Source organism: Lissotriton vulgaris, chromosome 3_1 (genome assembly GCF_964263255.1).
Source record: "Lissotriton vulgaris chromosome 3_1, aLisVul1.2, whole genome shotgun sequence".
NCBI classification, from domain to species: domain Eukaryota; kingdom Metazoa; phylum Chordata; class Amphibia; order Caudata; family Salamandridae; genus Lissotriton; species Lissotriton vulgaris.
The window spans coordinates 2105028035-2105049280 of NC_141689.1; the positions used below are offsets into that span (position 1 = coordinate 2105028035).

The 21246-nt window shown below is 47.0% G+C and overlaps 1 protein-coding gene across 11 annotated transcripts in view; it reads left to right on the forward strand.

Moving 5' to 3' along the window:
* FRYL (FRY like transcription coactivator) overlaps positions 1-21246 on the forward strand; it is a 2483143-nt gene that overhangs the window by 882807 nt on the left and 1579090 nt on the right. For all 11 annotated transcript variants that reach the window (XM_086962669.1, XM_086962670.1, XM_086962671.1 and 8 more), the window contains 3 exons: positions 77-262; positions 387-473; positions 18276-18544. In XM_086962669.1, coding sequence (XP_086818795.1) covers positions 77-262; positions 387-473; positions 18276-18544 — 542 coding nt within the window. The remainder of the gene's footprint in view (positions 1-76; positions 263-386; positions 474-18275; positions 18545-21246) is intronic.

The following is a 21246-nucleotide window of genomic DNA, read 5'->3' on the forward strand; positions in this document are numbered from 1 at the left end:
AGCAAAGTTCATATATGAAACCACGAATTTTCCTCTGCCATTAACAATACCATTCTTGTTTTAACTTTCATTTCAGCGTGGTGTTTCTAATGGGGCCATTCACACACTTCCTTTAGAGAGGAGTCCATATTCAAGCGTATTCCATATTGTGGAAGGATTTGCACTGGTGATTCTGTGCAGCAGTCGGCCTGCTACCAGGCGTTTGGCTGTCAATGTTCTCAAAGAAGTACGGGCTTTGTTTACCATTTTAGAACTTTCAAAGGTAGGTCTCCAATGTGTTTAGTCTTCAAAAAAAATGTGTTAATGAATTTTAACTATTTTGCTAGTTAGTGCAATCTGTTCTGGTGCTGTTGTGACATTTTCTGGATTTCTGGTTTGCGTTTTAGTGTGATGAAGAATTGGCCTTAGATGTAATGGACAGATTAAGCCCATATGTTCTTGAAGGCTTCATACACCTTACTGGGGCAGATCAGGTAAGAGTAGTGTATGCTCTTTATAGTCTTTTGTTTGCTCCTTTTATCTAAATTAACAAAATATTTGACTTTTATTATTTTTGAACTATATTTCTTTACATTTCAAAATTGAAGTTTCTTTCAGGTTATTTGACATTCTCCTTCCTCTTTCTATCACTCAAGACCTGTCATTTCAGACCATGTTTTTAGACCTTTGGATCTCGTGATGGTAGCTCTATTAATATGAGAGCTGCTAGTGTCTTGTCAAACCAGTTTACACCCTGTAGGGGATATTTGTCCGATGTTTAGAATTTGCCTCATTCCTAGCACTTGCAGCTCACTTTGCTGAGACCTTCTCTGGCTAGTCCTGCAAGAATGTAATTGACACACACTGTTGAATCTACTGTTATGTCCATGTTTTGCTTGTGTCTCAGAAGAGAAGTAAAACATCCTATTTAGAAAGGTTCTTCTAGCTCTGGTCCATGCATTTCTAGATAATGTTTGAGGACAGTTATTTTTTTTTCAAGAGTGAAAATGGTAAAAAAAAATGCTAATTGGTGGATTAATATTGCTTTCATCATTTAATCCTAGCATATAAAGCAGAGAAGAGCGATAATCCGATTCATGATTATATAAAACCTTAATATATGTAAAACACACTGCTCCAGCTTAAAATTTAATGCACAGTAAAGTCTTCTATCCGAAGGGAAATTGCATATCATTTAACCTTGCAAAATTGATCTAATGATTGGACCTCAAATTTGCTTTCCCTGTTTTCTATTAGGATTATTATTGACAATACCCATCTCCAATCCACATATAACCAGAAACTGTGACCACCAGAGCGAAACATTGAGGGGACCTGTGTCCAGCCATGATTGACCAATGCAAAGTCGGACAGTTAGTAACATGAAAAAAACAATTCCAATATATTCTAGTGGTATAATTCCATAAAAGCCCAGAATTAAGTCGGGAATAGAATTTACTACAGGCCTGTTATTTCATTGTCAGTTAGAATTTTAAAAACATCATCCAGTAAATGCAAGTAAAATATATCCATGCACATCTGTACATTAGCTGCAAACACAATAAAACATAACCTTTTACAATTTATAAAATCACATATCAAGAATATAATATAAAATATTTTTCCTTTAAAACCCAAGTATATCACTTGCTCTACAAAACTATTTAACAGAACGGGAGAGAGCAGCCGATGTTTGCAACCTGGACAACCATGCAGCATAGAAAAATGTAGATCCGGCAATGACCACAAGGTTGCTGATGTCATTTTTCAAGTTTCGTATACAGTAGTCACATTAGCAAGCCATAGCAGACAAAACAAGTGTTCGATCCGTCTAAGACTAGGTTTGAAATAGGCCAGGCCTGACAGAACAACAAATGTTCTTCCGTTTCCTTCTCGTAGCAACGTGCTGGGAAAAAATTCAAATCCTTGACAGAAGACCGCAAAGGTGAAGTTAAAACAGCGGCTGGTAAAATAGCTTATCTAAACCTCAAGTAATGCGCTCTTCAGGTTGGGGGATTAATCTATTCGAGAAATCCCTCTGCCTTAAATAAACATTTGTAGCATATGTCGGCTGTAGATACATATGCTTAGCATTATCATGCCAGCTAGTGTTGTTTTGGATGATTACAAGTTGTTTTTCTTCCAACAAGTATTTTAGTCACGAGGTAAAGTGGCTCCTTGTATGAAAGTGCCCTCTTTTTGCATCCCCCTCTCCCCTCACACACACTTTTAGCCTGATGTTGATGCTCTTTGACTAAATGTGCCCTGGGTTCCTGCCAATCCGATACCCAGGGCCTATGTTCTTACTCTAAATCTTTCCTTTGCAACCCCAATTGGCACCTTTCTGGCCATGTTTAAGTCCCTTGTAAAAAGGTACAATGGGTACCAAGGGAATATGACGAGGGAAGGACTGCCGCTTATATTGTGCCACCCTTAGAGGCCCTGTACCTTAACACACACTCACACTGCCCTTGCAGGCTGCATGTTTTGGTGCAGAGAAAAGTGAAAAGTCGACATATCTCTGTGTGCTATGCCTACAACCCCTCAGATTTAGCTGGAAAAAAAATCACTTTTTCCTTACATTTTTGCGTGGGATCACCATGCGGCACAAATGTCCTACCACCCAGCGTTCCCCTTGTTCTCTCGAGTAAAATGATACCTCACTTGTGTGGGTGAGCCAAAGGCCTGTGACTGGGAAGAGCCCAAGGCCTGTGACTGGGAAGAGCCCAAGGCCTGTGACTGGGAAGAGCCCAAAACATAGGGATTAAGGGTATAGCACTGAATTCTAAGCGCTACAAAAAAAAAAAAAGTTTTTAACCAATTCTGCTATGGACACCCACACAAGTGAGGTATAATTTTACTCGGGAGACTGAGAGGAACGCTGTGTGGTAGGACATCTGTGCAAGCCCGGTGATTCCACACACAAGTATGTGCAAAATGTGTGTTTTTTCAGCAAAATTGTAGGTTTGCAGGGGATTCTGGGTAGGGAATTATTGGGGGATCCACAAAAGCCATACCTCATTGGACTCCCCAGGGTGTCTAGTTTTCATAAATGTGTGGGTTTGGTAGGTTTCCCTATATGGCGGCGAGCCAGGGGCCAAAAAACCAGGTAGTTTTGCTAAAGGTAATTTTGAAGTCTCCACAGTACGATTTGGGCCATTACCTGTTGCAACCACTATGCCTACCCACACAAGTGAGGTACCTTTTTATCGGGAGACCCGGGGGGAACACTGAGTGGTCGAAAATGTGTCTGCCCGGTGATCCTACAACTTTACCACACAGAAATGTGTGAAAAATTAGGGTTTTTTCAGCAAAATTTGAGGTTTGCAGGGGATTCGGACTAGGAAAATGTTGGTGGGGTCCATGCAAGCCATACCTCGCTGGACTCCCCTGGGTGTCTAGTTTTCAGAAATGTGTGGGTTTGGTAGTTTTCCCAAGATGGCGGCCGAGATTGGGGCCAAAAACCCAGGGGACCCCCTTGCAAAATCAGGTTGTTATGTGATGGGCCATTTTGATGTCCCCTCAATAGGTTTTGGGCCCTTGCCTGTCGCGGGTACTTGACCCACACGAGTGAGATACCATTTTTATCGGGAGCCCTGGGGTAACACTGGGTGGTAGGACATTTGTGGATTCATGCAGATTCCAGAACTTTCCCACACAGAAATTTGAGAAAAATTTGCTTTTTTTCTTTAAGCTAAATTTGAGGTTTGTAGGGAATTCTGGGTAGGAAAACGTTGGGGGTCCATGCAAGCCATACCTTGCTGGAGCCCCCCCGGGTGTCTAGTTTTCAGAAATTTGTGGGTTTGGTAGTTTTCCCAAGATGGCGGGGGACCCCCTTGCAAAACCAGGTTGTTATGTGATGGGCCATTTTGATGTCCCCTCAATAGGTTTTGGGCCCTTGCCAGCCGCGGGTACTTGACCCACCCACGCAAGTGAGGTACCATTTTTATCGGGAGACCTGGGGGGAAATCTGGGTGGAAGTAAAATTGTGGTTTTTCTGACGCCAGAATATTATGACCCAGTAATGCAAGAAAAATGTGTGACTATAGTCACATTTTGAGGTTTGCATGGCATTGTGAGTAAAAAAACGTGTTGGGATCCATGAGAGGCACACCATCCAGCACTCCCCATTTTAATTTTACTTTACCGAAATATCTAAAGTTGGTAAATTTTCCCTAGAGACAGACTAGACCTTAGCTCAGGAAGACAGATGAGACAAATAGGACTGCCTATCCATCTGTACCTCAAGTACACGCACATACTGGTTGGATTTGGCACGAGGGGGAGTGAAAGGTTCAAAATGTAAATTTTATCAACAAGAGATTTCACAAAAAGGAAATGCACTCTTAATAATTAAAAGGTTAAAAACCTGAAACAATGACTCACTGCTCGTGAGCTGTAAAGCCACGACCAGGCATCAAACTCTTTACAGGCCATTCACACACCTTTCATACTTGACACACACTTTCACTCCACCAGCTGCGCCTCCAGCACATTACAACACTTTCCTCCACAGACAATGTACACCTTGGCAGAGAGAGACAGAAAAGACCAATATTACTTCAAATTGAACAATTCCTTAAGTACGTACACATATTGTTTGCATTTGGTTCGAGGGTGGTTGAAGGTTCAGAGTGTAAAATTCTATAATCAAGAGATTTTACAAAAAGGAAATGCACTGTTCATATTTAAAAGGTTACACACCTGAACCAATGACTTGCCGCTCGTGAGCTGTAAAGCCACTGCAAGGCACCAACGTCTTTACAGACCATTCACATACCTTTCATATGTGACACACAAGACCATTCACACTGCCAGCCGCGGGCTCAGCACATTACAACATTCACATCAACAGACAGCGCCATTCAAGGGCCCCTCACTTTCATGCGCCCACATGACTGACACAGCAATCACACCGGCTGGTGGTTGACATAGTGTCTGCTGTGGCGTTTGACTAGCAGAGTGTGGAATGACCAGCAGCAAGTCACTACTCACACACCGCCAGCCCATGTACACATCAAGTCAAGCGCCAGCCCATGTACACGTCCAGCTAAGCGCCAGCCTACGCACACGGCCTACCAAGAGCCAGTCCGCGCACACGGCCAGCCGAGCGCCAGCCTGCGCACACAGCCAGCCGAGCGCCAGCCTGCGCACACAGCCAGCCGAGCGCCAGCCCTCGCACACGGCCAGCCGAGCGCCAGTCCAAGCACACGGCCAGCCGAGCGCCAGTCCACGCACACGGCCAGCCGAGCGCCAGTCCACACACACGGCCAGCCGAGCGCCAGTCCACGCACACGGCCAGCTGAGCGCCAGTCCACGCACACTGCCAGCCAAGCGCCAGTCCACGCACACTGCCAGCCAAGCGCCAGTCCACGCACACTGCCAGCCAAGCGCCAGTCCACGCACACTGCCAGCCAAGCGCCAGTCCACGCACACTGCCAGCCAAGCGCCAGTCCACGCACACTGCCAGCCAAGCGCCAGCCTACGCGCACGGCCTGCCAAGCGCCAGCCTGCGCCCACGGCCTGCCAAGCGCCAGCCTGCGCCCACGGCCAGCCAAGCGCCAGCCTGCGCACACAGCCAGGCGAGCGCCAGCCTGCGCACACAGCCAGCCGAGCGCCAGCCAAGCGCCAGCCTACGCACACAGCCAGCCGAGCGCCAGCCTGCGCACACAGCCAGCCGAGCGCCAGCCTGCGCACACGGCCAGCCGAGCGCCAGCCTGCGCACACGGCCTGCCGAGCGCCAGCCTGCGCACAGGACCAGCCGAGCGCCAGCCTGCGCACACGGCCAGCCGAGCGCCAGCCTGCGCCCACGGCCAGCCGAGCGCCATCCTGCGCCCACGGCCAGCCGAGCGCCAGCCCGCGCACAGGGCCAGCCGAGCGCCAGCCCGCGCACAGGGCCAGCCGAGCGCCAGCCCGCGCACAGGGCCAGCCGAGCGCCAGCCCGCGCACAGGGCCAGCCGAGCGCCAGCCCGCGCACAGGGCCAGCCGAGCGCCAGCCCGCGCACACGGCCAGCGAGCGCCAGAACACGCACACTGCCAGCCAAGCGCCAGTCCACGCACACTGCCAGCCAAGCGCCAGTCCACGCACACTGCCAGCCAAGCGCCAGTCCACGCACACTGCCAGCCAAGCGCCAGTCCACGCACACTGCCAGCCAAGCGCCAGTCCACGCACACTGCCAGCCAAGCGCCAGTCCACGCACACTGCCAGCCAAGCGCCAGTCCACGCACACTGCCAGCCAAGCGCCAGCCTACGCACACGGCCTGCCAAGAGCCAGCCTACGCACACGGCCTGCCAAGCGCCAGTCCACGCACACTGCCAGCCAAGCGCCAGTCCACGCACACTGCCAGCCAAGCGCCAGTCCACGCACACGTCCTTACGTTTTTTGAAAGAAAACCCAAACACATTGATACGAGATACAAAACTATAACTACAAAAACAGCAGTAACTAAAGACATCATTCTAATGCCTACCGTGAAACTGAACAACTATATAAAACCATACAGACCAGGCAGTACACTATTAGACTCACAGTTGCTCCCAAAAACTCTTTTGAGTGTGATACAATCTGAAACATGTGTGCGCCCAAAGCCCAGGATTAAAAGGGCAATCGGCACAGTGCATACGACTCTCCTTCCCCATACCTCTCGCAAGCAGACTTTACATCGCTTACAGGGATTGGTTCTTTTGGGTGTGGGAGGAATTAAATCAGGAAAGTGGCGATCTTTATTTAGCCACATCCTCCACCACTCCAACTCTAGGAACACTTGCCTCTTCTAATACAACAAGGCTGCCTATCACTGACTCCTGAAACTGAACAAAAGTCATCTTTGACGAAGGGGAACACTCCTTGAACACAACAAAAGCATTAAAAGTTGCTAAATTGAAGAGATGGATGGCCAACTTCTTATACCAGATGTAAGCCTTAAGAACAGCAGTGTGAGGCCCCCACCTCTGATCTACTCTATCGACACCACCCAGGTGCTTATTGTAGTCTACAATGCATACAGGTTTGCGCACTTCAGCAACCTGACCCCAAACAGTCACAGGTGAAGTACTCACCATGGATGGTAGTCAGCATGTGCACATAACTCCTGTCCACAAATTAAACAACTATCAGTTCTACGCAAGGCACTGCACTGTCCCCTCTGAAGCTTTTTGCAAAAAAGCTCTTTTGGGTAACCTTTACGGTTCGAGCAGATTGTGCCACAAGTAAGTGTCCACTTTGAACAATTCCTTAAACAATTTTACAGCAGTATAGAATTTATCATTGTACAAATGGTGACCTCTGTTAAACAGTCCTCTAGCAAGATCCCACACAATTTTCTCTGAAACTTAAAAAGTGGATTGACAACCAGGGGGAGTCAATAGTGGAATTATAGACATTCCTGTCCTACTCTCAGACAACATATACTTCTTTATTCCATCACCTCTTGCTAGAAATGCACTCCCTAAAAACCAAACAACCCTTGAACATCTTCCGAAAGGACACCGCGTTTGGATTTGGAGACGCTGTCCGGGGATTACGGGACCGACCCCTACAGGCAACTACCTTAAGGTGACTTCGTACTGTGTCTTGATAAAAGAACAAGAGGTGGGACCACTTGACTGTGCTACGTGAATACGTCACATAGATAAGGTGAACACTGTGCTTTATACCGAACAAATAAGTGAGAGTCTCACTTGTACAATTGGAAATACCCATGAGTTTGGGCCCACCTTAGCAGGACCATTCAAATAGAGAAAATGAATATACTTTGAAAAGACGACCTGGCTTTGAAAATACATACGCCTGGTGACATCGTTTGCGCCCTGAAGAAGTTCTGTTTGACAGAACGAAACGCGATGGCTGGTTTCTAGAAATGGATTATTAAAAGAACTTTGAACTTTTTGCAATCACGATTCAGCGTCTTTATAACAGGACAATTCAACGACTCATTTATCTCCCATGTTTGGTGGAGATTTATCTCTGAAGCGGTGCTTTCTCAATTTTGATAAAAATATTGACTTTCTTTCCAAAGTTTTGGGATATGCTTTCAGGACAGGAAGCATTTGAGGATTGCACGCCATTTCATTAAAAATTATATATATATATGGTGGTGATATGTGGGTTGGTGCTTTGAGAAAATAAGAGTGGTCCACTGTCCAAATTGTGTTGTACCAAAAACCCTTGAACAGGACCAAAGACTCATCAACAGCTATTTCTTTCCCTGGGGTATAGTCCTGAAAATTGATGTATAAAGTTATCAAGAACAGGCTGAAACTTAAAAAGATGGTCACAGTCGGGGTGATCTTGTGGCGACGTCAAAGCAAAATCAACAAAATGCAGCATCCGAAGAAAAAGTAAATACCGATCACGACTCAAAATTGCAGAAAATATGGCCGTTGCCATCAAGGGACTGGTAGACCAATATGAAGCCAGGGACGTTTTCCTTATCAAGCCCATCAAAAAAGTCAAACCCAAAAACTTCATCTCATCCAGATTTGTCGGAGTCCACTGGGTAGCTCTAGAGTGGGGCCTAAGTCTGGCACTGTTGTCCCTAAACTATTCAGCATACAAATTAGTCTGATCAACAATCTGTCAAAATACATCATCTAAAAACAACTGAAAAAACTTTATAGGCAAAAAAAATTCACAATCCACTCTCCAAACTGCATCCCCACTAAAGGCAGGCAACACCGGCTGCACCATGTTTGGATCAACCCAGAGTCCAGCACTTCCAGTAGGAAGACTTGCAGCCTCAGGCTTCAATCCCGATGTCTCTTGCTGCAGCATAGACACATCAGTGTCCTCCTCTAAAACAGGCACTTCATCCGCACTGAGAGTAGCTTCATCTGCACTGAGAGTAGCTTCATCATCAGATGATTCCTCGTGGACAGAAAACTCACAGCCAGAATCTTGCACTCCCTCCTCTCCCTCAGCCACACTGTTCGTCTCCTAATCCTGATCAGAGGAAGATTCAAAAAGCTTACCAACTACCTGCTGAGCAGTAATTCTACTGCTAGTCCGAATCCTTACTAATAAAGGTAACTTGTCAAACAAGTCAACAACAACAAAGACTTTGTAAAATAAGTAATAAACAAAATGTGGCTTTATCACAAAGACCTATATACTCCAAAACTATAGCACTCACTAGCCAGAAGCAGCTACACTCACCACCACCTATTCTGCACTGACACAGTAAGGATCAACAATATCCCATAAAAAAAAGAAAATTGCACATAAGACAATGCAAAACACATTGCAAAGAATTCCATGCTCAAAACACTAACAAAATATGCTGCCATTAGGACACCACTTACAAATAAAATCATTAATGCATGACAATAATACTAATTTGGAATAAACAAGGCAAAAATGTTTTTCTTACCAAATACATGCAACTAAGCAAAACTGCAGAACAACCCTTGCCGAAACCGCAAACAAGAATCAAAATCTGTGGACTAGAATAAAAAGGAGAAGAAAACATTACAATCACATATGCAAATAATGCACCAGTGCACACACAATCCACCAGCCAAGCTAAGGGGTGGGTGGGCCTAAGAGTATAAATAAAATATTCACGCTCGTAAAAAGGGAGCAACCCTTGCCCAAGAGGCCACTTCCCAACACCATCATTTAAAAAACCCTGGTGTCTAGTGGATTCTACCCCCCTTGGGGACAAATGGGCCTAAAACATACTGCTGATCTGCCACCCAAAGAGGGCTGAAATGGCCACAATCATCCTCCCATAAAGTGGAGTGACCCGTGTCCAAGGGGCCACTCCCCAATATCAAACACGATTAATCCCTGGTGGCCTAGTAGCCATACAAAAAAACTGCAGATAAGCCCCCCAGGGGGACAGAAATGGCCAAATTAATGCTCCCCAAAGAGGAGTGACCCTTGCCCAAGGGGCCACTCCCCAGTGGTCTAGTGATCCCGATATTGGCGAGATCTGCCCCCGCTGGAGGCAGACACAGCCACAAACATTGCCCCCAGGAGCTACCCTTGCCTAAGGGGCAGCTCCCCGCAAACAGTTAATCACATTTACAATTAAAAAAACTTGTCTCGTGGGCATTTCTGCTGCTCAATCGGGCAGCAGGAATGCTCAAGAGGCAGGAGGGGAAAGGAGGGCATGACACGACCGCGCGTCTCACACACTGACCTCATTAGATGACGTGTAGGGGGCGGGGTGGGCAGGGGGAGAGCTTACCCTGCCTTCCCCGGTGGGGGCACCTTGAAGGACGGCCCACAGGGGGAGTACCGATGTTTCCCCCGTGGGTGGGTGGTAGGATGGCCGGGAGCAGTCCGACGCACTCGTCCTCCGTGACGTCAGACGGCTCCGATCTGTCCGACACACGGAAAGTGTTAAGTTGATCACATATAAGTGCACAATATCTGCAAATGCACACCATAGTCAATAAATGACACATGACTGAATAAGGATATTTACACCAATTTATAAAAATAACACGCATCTTTATATAGGGTCGTTCCCAGAAGAAATTTGTTCAGGCAAGTGTTTTTAAATAGAAATTCTTTTCAGTTCAAAACGTCAACACTTAGTGCTATTTTCAGAAGCTGTGATGTTACTCTATGGATGGAAAAGTCAGTGCAACATTCATTTATAGTACAGTGACTTACGGGACCAATTTCCAGGAGTTGAGTTGAGTTGTTGGGCAAGGTCCAAGGCTGCACCAGCAGAGCACCTCCAGCATGGCCGGGTGCATAGGTGCCAAACAGAGTTGGGTTCCCAGTGTTACTCTATTGGGATTGGTCTTCTCGTAAAGAGGCTGCAGGATTGGACTTGCTGAACAAACAAGTGGGCTTGGGCCTCATGATGCCAAGGACGTAGAGACACACTTGGTCTTCTCCATGGCCCAGGGGTAAAGGGTGCATAGTTGTCCTTAAGCGTCAGGTTTTTCTTACCAGGTGTAGTCGTGGTAAAGGTGGCATCTGTGCAGAGGCTGCAGGCAACGTCAGAGTTCACTGTAGGTGAAACAATGGTGCCCTCAGCAAAAAAAATTCACTCTGGAGGGCTAAGGGACCACAATGACACTGCTGGCTCACTACAACTTGAGCTTGGAGCGACGGTTACGCTGGAATCTTCAGACGTGGAGTTTCTGCGGTCACAAAGTCCTTACAGAAGTCATAGGATTTCTGCAGGGAAACAGGTCTGCTAATTCTCAGGAGGTCTTGATTTCTGGGTGCAGGGCTGGCAGGTCTCCCAGCAGTTGCAGGACAAGTCGACTTTTGGCGCAAGTGTATAAGTCAGCAGGCAGGCAGGCCGGCTGGTTTGGCTTCAAGTCAGTTGCTGGGTCTTCAGATCTGAAAGAGACACGTTAGTGATAGATTCCTTACCTTAGAATATCCCCAGGCGTCAGACTGGACAGTTTTTGCTTAGCAGTACCCCTGCGAGTCTGTAGGTGGCGTCCTGCAGCTCTGCGTCCGTCACTGGCGTCGTTAGTGCTGAGATGACGTCCCGGAGAGTACTTAGGCGCCACCTATGCGCTCTGACGTCAGTTCATTCTTTTTCCGCGCCAGCAAGCACAGATCCGGATTGAGCATGTACCTTGGTCACTTTTTGACCGCTATTTTGAGACTTTTGTCTCCCCACTTTTTCTCCTGGTGCACGTAGGGATGCCCTGCTTTAAGTCTTGTGGGGCCTGTCGCCGCAATATGTCAGTGGCGGACCCCCACGATGTTTGCCTCTACTGCCTGGAGACCGATCACGACTCCCTGGACTGTCGAGCCATTCCGGATTGGATAAAAACCTCACCAGGCGTCACCGCCCGGCACCTGGTGATCCCACCTTCCTGACCACTCACCCTACACCTGAGAGCATGGTCATTTAGGCCTCGACGTCGCAGAGTGCCTTTCACATGGCTCCGCCGGATAAGGACTCTAAAAGGCTGGAACAATTTGGTAAGAGGTTGTTCTCTTCAGCCAGCTGAGGTCTGCAATAGTTTAACACTGCCTGCTTGTTGAGCCTTTCCTCCCACGCAGTGTGGGATGCTATTGCTCAGGTCTTGCCTCAGTGCTCTGAAGAGGTCCAGGCTGTTCTTTCCCAAAGCGATTGCTGAGGGTAAGGATGTGGCTAAGTTTGCCATCAGGTGTGGTTTGGACACCGCTGATTCGTTGGGCAGAGCAGTTTCCACGACTGTGGCGTTGTGGTGCCACGCCTGGTTGCGTTCGACCGGGTTCTCGCCCCATGTCCAGGACTCGCTCATGGACATGCCCTTTGATGGCTCCTGCCTCTTTGGCGATAAGGCCATCAGTTTATTTGGAGCGCTTTAGGGACTCACGGGCCATGGCTAAGTCCTTGGGTCTTCCTACGAAGTACCCTGCCACTCCTGGGTTTCGTTCATTTCGCGGGCAGGGGCACCCAAGCACACCCGTCCAACAACCCTGTGCAGATCCAACCTCAGCTCGGCCGTGGCTCTCGCAGAGGCAGGTCTGGGAACCAGCGTGCGGGTCAGTCCACCTCTGCCCCTGCTGTTTCCACCTCCAAACCTTCCTAATCCGAGCTTCAGGGAACACCCAACGCCGGTGGGTGGCAGGGTCTGCCACCACCTCCACCACTGGCGCGCAATTACATCAGACAAGTGGGTGCTGCAGATAATCTGCTAATGTTACTCACTTTACTTTCACCACCTCGGTTCCACCACATGTCAGGTGATAATTTGGCTCTTCTCCGACAGGAAGTCACGGCCCTCCTGGCCAAGGGGGCCATCGAGTGCATTCCCAGTCGGGAAGTAGGGAGTGGTTGTTCCCACTACTTTCTGGTCCCCAAGAAGGACAAGGGGGGCCTGCGCCTCATCTTGGACCTCAGGGACGTCATTCGCTTCCTCCGGAAGCAGAAGTTCAAGATGCTGACTATGGCTCAGGTCCTGGCTGCCCTGGACCCTGGAGACTGGATGATAGTGTTGGACTTGCAGGACGCTTATTTTCACATTCCCGTCCTTCCGGCGCTACCTGCGATTCACGGTAGGGCAGGAGAATTTTCAGTTTCCGTGCTCCCTTTAGGCCTTACCAGCGCTCCTCGGTGTTCACGAAAGTGATGGCGGTGGTCGCAGCTCATCTGCGCCGGTCAGGGGTATCAGTCTTCCACTAGCTCGACATCTGGTTGTTAAAGGCGGGCTCACCCCAAGCAGTCGCCACCCACCTTCAGACTACAGCCGAACACTTGCCTTTGCAGGGGATCCCCATCAGTGTGCCGAAGTCGCACCGGAGTCCCTCTCAGAAGCTCCCCTTTATCGGAGTAGTTCTGGATTCAATGCGGTTTCGGGTTTTTCCTCCCGAGCAGCGAGTCTGTGATATTCAGGCTATGATTCCGATCTTTCGGCCTTTATTCCGGGTTTCAGTAAGGATGACCCTCCGGCTCCTGGGCCTGATGGCCTCCTGCATCCTGTTAGTGCAACATGCCAGATGGCATATGCGGGATTTGCAGTGGGACCAGAGGTTCCAGTGGGCGCAGCATCAGGGCAACCTGTCCGATCATGTCCAGATCTCAGAGGGTGCTGCACGACACTTGCAGTGGTGGCTCCCGAATCGCAATTGGGTCAATGGCAGATCTCTCTCCCTTCCCCAACAGGAGCACACAGTAGTGGCAAATGTGTGCCTCCTGGGATGGGGAGGTAATTTGGGAGAGGCGGAGATCATAGGTCTCTGGTCTCCGGAGGAGTCCCGGCTCTATATCAACCTTCTGAGGCTGCAGGCGATCCGACTTGCACTGAAGGCATTCCTTCACACTTTCACAAGTGTGGTGCAGGTGTTCACGGAAAACACCACCGCCATGCAGTATTTCAACAAACCGGACGGGTGGGGTCGTGGACCCTATGTCAGGACGCTCTGTGCCTCTGGATGTGGCTGGAACATCAAGGCATTACCTTGGTGGTTTAACACCAGGCAGGTTCACTGTACACCAGGGCGGATGAACTCAGCTGCCAGTGCATGATGGATCACGAATGGCGTCTGAACTCTGAGGTGGTGCAGGGTCTCTTTCTGCAGTGGGGAGAGCCCTGCTTAGATCTATTCGCCACTGAAGAGAACGCTCAATGTCATCAGTTCTGAGCGTTGGAATATCCAAGGCGGTCCTCACTCAGAGACGCTTTTCATCTCGAGTGGAGCTGCGGTTTGTTGTACGCCTTTCCACCTATACCTCTTCTGCCCAGAGTGCTGAAGATCAGGCGCGACCGGGCGCATGTCATTCTTGTGGCTCCGGACAGTGCTCGAAGAATATGGTATCCCGAGCTACTTGATATGAGCATCGATCCCCCGATCATTCTGCCTCTTCGGGAGGATCTTCTGTTGCAGCAGCAGGGGACGGTCCTTCACCCGAACCTGTACAGGCTCCTCCTCCATGCGTGTAGATTAAACGGCAACAGTTGATGGCTTTTGACCTCTCTCCTGAAGTCTGTAATGGCATTCTGGCAGCTGGGCGTCCCTCCACTAATACAGTGTACGCCTGCCGATGGCACAAATTTGTGGCATGGTGCACAACTCTTTCTGAGGTCTTCTGTTTCTTCTGTCTTTGGCCCTGCAGGGCTCTGCTCTGGGCACTATCAATCGTTATCTGTCTGCCATCTGCCTTTCTGAGGCTTCCTGATCAGCCTTCTCTTTTTAAGTCCTCGATTGTTAACCGTTTCCTCAAAGGCATTACGCACACGTTCCCTCCCGTGCCTTTCATAATGCCTCAGTGGGACTTGAATCTTGTCTTGACTTACTTGATGTGTGCTCCCTTTAAGCCCCTTCATAACTGTCCATTGTGTCTTCTTACTCTAAAGACGGCTTTCCTGGTAGCTATCACCTCTATTCATCCGGACAAGGTGGTTTTAAGGACCCATCCTCCTTTCTTGCCAAAGGTTGTCACGCCCTTCCACATCGGGCAGACTATCACTTTGCCCACCTTCTTTCCGCATCCTTCCAGGGAGGAGGAGAGGCTCCACCGCCTGGACCCAAAACGTGCGCTTGATTTCTATCTGCAGCGCACACAACAGTTCCGGGTGCATATTCAACTCTTTGTTGGCTACGTGGGTGGCAAAAAAAGTCAGGCTGTGCACAAACGGACCATTTCCCGGTGGATCGTTCTATGCATCAAAGCATGTTACTCCTTGGCCAAGAAGGAGCCTCCTGTTGGGCTGCGTGCCAGTTTGACCAGGGGAACTGCAGCCACTATTGCCTTGGGACGCGGTGTTCCCTTGCAGTACATTTGTCAGGCAGCTACGTGGGTCTAACTGCACACGTTTACAAAGCACTACTGCCTTGACAGTTCGGTCCGGAGAGACGGCTTCTTTGGCCGTTCTGTGCTCCGTGACTTTCTGGTGTAATCTTGTTCGCAGACCTACCTCCGGAGATGATATTGCTGGGGTATATATTCTAAGGTGAGGTAAGGCTAATGTGTCTTTCAGATGCATCAGTTACTACTTGTGTAATATATCTTTAAGACATTAGTTATAGATTCCTTACTGCCCCACCCATCCTCCCCGTTCTTTGGACTGATTACTAGGGTTAAGTTCATCCCTTTCAGGGCCCTGGTTTTTATGCACCAGTGGTCCGGATCTTGCATGGCTCTGCGTTCCTGGCGCTGAATGTAGTTTACAGAACTGATGTCAGCGTGCATTGGTGGCTCCTAAGTACTCTACGTGATGTCATCTCTGCGCTGACGCCAGTGAAGGACGCGGAGCCGCAGGACGCCACCTACTGACGTGCATGGTGCATGGGTACTGCTAAGCAAAAACTTTCTGGATCCAGTCTGACGCCTGGGGATATTCTAAGGTAAGGAATCTATCACGAACTAATGTCTCTTACAGATATATTGTTACACAAGTAGTTATTTGTGCATCGTGAGGGATGAGAATCTTCTCTACTTTCATCTTTCAGGTCTGCAGTATCTGATTTTCTGGTGCCAGGGGCTCCCCTAAATACTGAATTTAGAACATTTGAGGGAGCGTAGGGTGGTGGCCAATGGGCTACTCACCCCTGTGGTCACTATGCCCCCATATGACTTCCTGTGTGAAGTGGGCATAACCCTTTCCCAGAGTTCCTTAGTGCGCAAACATAAGTGGCCACTTCTGAAAAGTCGTACCGACATCTGTGTAGGCCACCTGATGGGGTGGCACAATATTGGTGGTGGGCACACCTACCTGACTAGCTAATTTCCCTCTTGTCCAGGTGCCAAAGGGTTCTGGACAAACAGTTGGGTAGGGAGTGGGCGGGGGGCTCCTCTCTTGTGAGAGCCATATTCTCATTCCCAAGACGGGAGATTCTTTGAGGCTCTCCAGCCAAGGAGTGCTAATTAGTAAGTCACCCTGAGGGAGGGGGTGTGAACACCCGCTTCCTGTGTAGACTTGATTTCTGACCTCCTGAGAGCCTCACCCTGGGAGTTCAGAAATCTCTCGGGTGGCACGCTGGCAGAGAGCAGTTGGCTAACACACTGAAGCTGGTAGGTGTTCAGGGGGCACCTTTAAGGTGCCCACTGGGTGCATGTATTAATAAATCCAACACTGGAATCAGCGTAGATTTATCATCAAGAGATGTTGGATACCAAACAAACAGCAAAACACACAGGATGATGGACGGAATGTTGCACAATGGCAAAACATTCACCCCCAGTCACAGATCTGTGTTTAATCCATTGTTATTTTGCCGGACACCAGACGAAACCATCATGTATCTGGGGAACTCGTTTTTACCAGTCTCCAACACACGCTCTAAAATGACTTCCCTGTTGACTTGTACTGGCAGTAATGGAACTTACCAGTACATGGGCATATCTGCTCATGCAATAATGTCCACACATGTGATATTAAGCACCCTGCCTTAGGGCTTTAAGGCCTGCTGTAGGGGTGACTTACAAATACTACATGCAGTGTTAGGGGACCTGGCACTCAGGAATGGCTGTCAGGTCGTATTTTTACGGCAGTCTTGCATGTGTTTGTAAGAGGTTCCTTAGGGGCCTTGGGGGGGGGGGGGCCCTCTTTAGTACCCCAGGCCCTAGGTTTCAGGAGTACCACTAACTAGGGACTAGCAGAGGGTGCCAAAGGTATTGCCAATTGGAAACAACTGTACAGTTTTAGTTAGCGAAGGAACACTGGTATTGGGTACCTGGTTAGCAGGAACCCAATACACTTATGTAGGAAGCTGGCTCTTTATTTGATATATCAAAAATCTGATATACAGTGTAACGAGACCAGGGGTTCCCTTATGAGTGGACAGGGCTTGCAATCCCAAAAATGCTCTGTTTGGGGGTAGTGTGGGCGAGCAGCCTTAGGCTTAACACAGAGGAGTGCATGACATTTGCAAATACACACAATGATCAGTAAATGACAGCACCACTCAAGAAGGAGATCCACACCAATTTATAAAAATAGCAAATATCTTTATATATGTTTAGGCATCGTAGAAAAATCCAAAGAGTCTAATTAGCAGGTAATCTTGTGGGATGGGCTGTTACACCCTCTTTCCCTACAAGCTTTTGTTCTGGGTCTCCTGAATGCTTAGGCTCTCACCCTAGGAGTCAAGAATAGAGTCTCGGTGGCAAGCTGTTAGAAACCAGTCGGCAAGCACACCAGAGGCTGTTAAGTTTTCAGGGGGCACTTCTAAAGTGCCCTCTAGGTGCATGTAGTAGTAAATACAATACTGGCATTATTTGGGTTTGCCAATACAAGATGTTTCACACATCCTTATTTTTAATTTAGCCATCCTGTAGCTATGGAACTCGTTTTCACCAGCACATTTTAAAGTGGCTTCTCTGTCCACTTGCATTGGCAGTAATAGGACAGACGAGCACATGGGCATATTTGCTTATGCAGACATACCCTCACATTTAATATTCAGCACCTTGCCTTCGCTTTGTTAGGCCTGCTGTAAGGGTGACAAATATGGCAATGTAGACTTACAGAGGGTGCTAAAGGTTTTGCCAGTTGGGGAGCAATTGTACCTTTTTGCGAAAGAGCTCTGGCACTGGGGACCTAGTTTGCAGGAACCCAGTGCACTCTGTCGAAATCACATCATTTACCATGCAAAAAGTGGGGATGACCATGTCAAAAAGGGACATACAACTTTAGTCATAGTTGCATCAAATACAGGCAAAACATGCGTTTGCGAGGGGGTGTGGCGGGGCAGGAGAATTGCAACAAAAACCCAGGTTTCTACAGATGGTGTGAGTAAATGGATAGCATTGTTATTAAAAGTACTATGGAATTGTGATATCAAGCAAATATGCAAAAACAGTGGCATGAAGATCAATAATTTGCTGCAATATTTGTGTGCTGATTATGTTCTGCTATAAGATTCTTTTTTCTTTTCTTTCCACAGACAACTTTGTTGTATTGTCCTAGTGCAATCGATTTACAGACATTAGCTGACTGGAGTTCTTCCCCCATCAGTCATCAGTTTGATGTTATCAGCCCATCACACACATGGATTTTTGCTCATGTAACCCAGGGTCAAGATCCATGGGTAATTAGTCTTTCCAGTTTTCTGAAGCAAGAACATCTACCAAAACATTGCCCTACAGCTGTGAGCTATGCCTGGATGTTTTCCTACACACGACTCCAGCAATTGTCTCCACAACTTGACATTAAGTAAGACCTCTTCATTTATAAAGTATGTGTAGAATGAGACCATATTTTACTCTTTTTAGTGATTCTGCATGCTCTTTCATGCATTCCATTTTATTTCTTCAGATAGCATTTTAACATAGTAGGAGCTATTCTATTCAGTAGAACACTGGAAACCTTTATACAAAATACAAAACCTCAACAGTAATTTGTGCGTGGTCTTTTCCTGTGCACTCATGTATTCTATTAGAGTACGTAATGTTTAAAATATCTTGCACTTTGGTGTTGGTTGAGCTCTTCTTGCTGTTATCACCTCAAGTGCTCCTGGCCACAAAATGCCTACAATTAAATGTTTCCTTTGATGTATTAGGTAACATTTATGTAAAATAAAGTGTCTCTATTTTGTTGCTCTGTATTTGGTGTGTATTTTTTTTCATGCTTTTTTCTATTTATGTGGTCATTAAGGCCTATGTTCATTGTTCTGATATTCAGTTAGTGTTCATCTAGCTAGGACTAATAAAGTGCTATAATTTGATAAGTCCAGGAAAGGTAAGAAGAATAGATTATCTAATAACCTGTATGGAAAGGAATTTGTGGATCTTACACAGTGAAATTCTTCTATCCCATCAAAATTGCTTGAGCATAAGCACAGAGAGAAGCAGCTTTGGATTGAGCATTAGCTTAATAGAGACATTCAATTGGAAAACTTCATGATTAGGATAAACTTACAACGAAGAATCCAGTTGATAGCGCACACTGCTTTAAACAAAGTCCTTAAGCATGATTTTAACCAATGTTCTCACCGCTCGGCGGAACAAAGCCCGGCGGCCACCCACAAACAAGAGGTTGCTGGTACGCCTCAGCGGAGCAAGGTAAGCTCGGCCAGCGTCAATTTCCCTTTGGAGCTTTAACCAATGATTTTAGTTTTGAGGACATTGATTCAATTTCAAGGAGTCTAGCTGTGACATTCTGAATGTGCTGCCGTTTAGAAAGTTCCTGAATAGACAAACCAAATGCATCACGGTGTAACAGTCAAATTGAGAATGGACAAACTGTTGAACTCCCATTATCGTTTCATCCAACCCTAGAAAGGGTAATATTTGCACCTAGATTTTCAAATGGGAAAACACGCTTTCTATAGAGCTGTTATTTGGGGACTAGTTGAACTCCACATCTATCATCAAACCTAGGTTAATGGCTACATTAATTGGCAAAAGTGGATTGCCCATTATTCACAGCCAAAAGACTTGAGTTTCCGAGATGACCCATATTCATAGTTAAAGAAAACATCAAATTTGCAGGGATTTACTTTTAGACAATTTTCCCTCCTCCATCTCTGAACCCCTTCTCAGGTTGTTTGAATGCTTTGATAACGCTGCTTTCTCACCCCTCTCCCCTGAATTCCAACAAGATTTGAATATTATCCACATACAGGGAAACAACCAATTTTGTAGCTGATAAAAGTGTGTAAGATAGAGGTTGAATACTAGAGTGGACTTACTGAGCACTGTGCATCGCCTCTGAACACAGGGTTAGGGTGAGATGTAAAAGCAGCTTGTTGTTCTAGCAGTTTTTTTTAGACACATGGTTTAAGACAATCTACTGCTTTCCATTTAATTTGGAAATCTGAGATGTTGAAGCAAGATGCGGTGGCTTACCTTGCTGAATATGCGACTGAACAAGCAAGCAGAAATCAGGGCACCAATACCACTGCTGTTGTGTCCAACACAGAAACTATCACTGCTTTTGTCCCCATACACTAATAAAATCCACTTAACAAAGGAAATTTCATTGATCTGGATTCAGCAGTATTTTGCAGGTAACACAATTTCCAGGTGTTTTACTGACAGGTGCAAAAGAGATATAGGCTGGAAACTGACTTTGTTGTCAGCTTATAAATTTGTTCTTTTAGTTTTCATACACGAGGAACAGTGATGGTTTTTAATTATCATGGGGCACTGCCGCAAAGCAAATAACTGATGTGTGATGTTTATTTATTCCTAATATTTCTTAATTTATTTTAATTTAAATTTTATTAAGAGCAAACAATAGAAAACCATAGAAGAAAATAAAGATACAAGGGAGGCATCTAGGGCAAAAAGAAACTTAAAATCTGCTTGCGCTTTCCTCAAAAAGAGAAAACTGCAGTATTGGGCACGTACAGAAAGTAATAGCGCCAGTAAGGAGGAAATGAGAATCAGGAAAATAACCAATGAAATGGGGAGCATATGATAAAATAATAGGAAGGGCAGGTATCCAGAAAGCAAACCCAGTCGAAGGGACTGTTACAATGGAGACTCTTGTCATATATACTATTGTGGGGCTATGTAGCTGTCTTGTAAGGTTATGGGTACTTGTCTCAGGGCGCGTTAAGCATGGACATATTCCCCACCCCAGATGAGAAGTGTTTTAAGTAGTGTTGCACGAGTTGCCATATGTTTTTAGGCCTGGAAATGGGTGGTTGTAAAGCAGCTTAAATATCGCTGATGGTGCCGCAGCACACTAGATCTCAAATCCATCCTTTACACTGAGGTGACATATCATTCCCAACGGATAAAGATACTTGGCGTTTCGCTAATGGGTGCAATAGTCACTTTACACCAAACTCCTACAGTAACAGGTCTCGTCTGGTATTGGGCTACTCAGATCTCTTTGCCATGCCACACATGATCTTCTATTTACAACAGGATTCAATGAGGGAGCTTCCTGATGTAACATAGAGACTA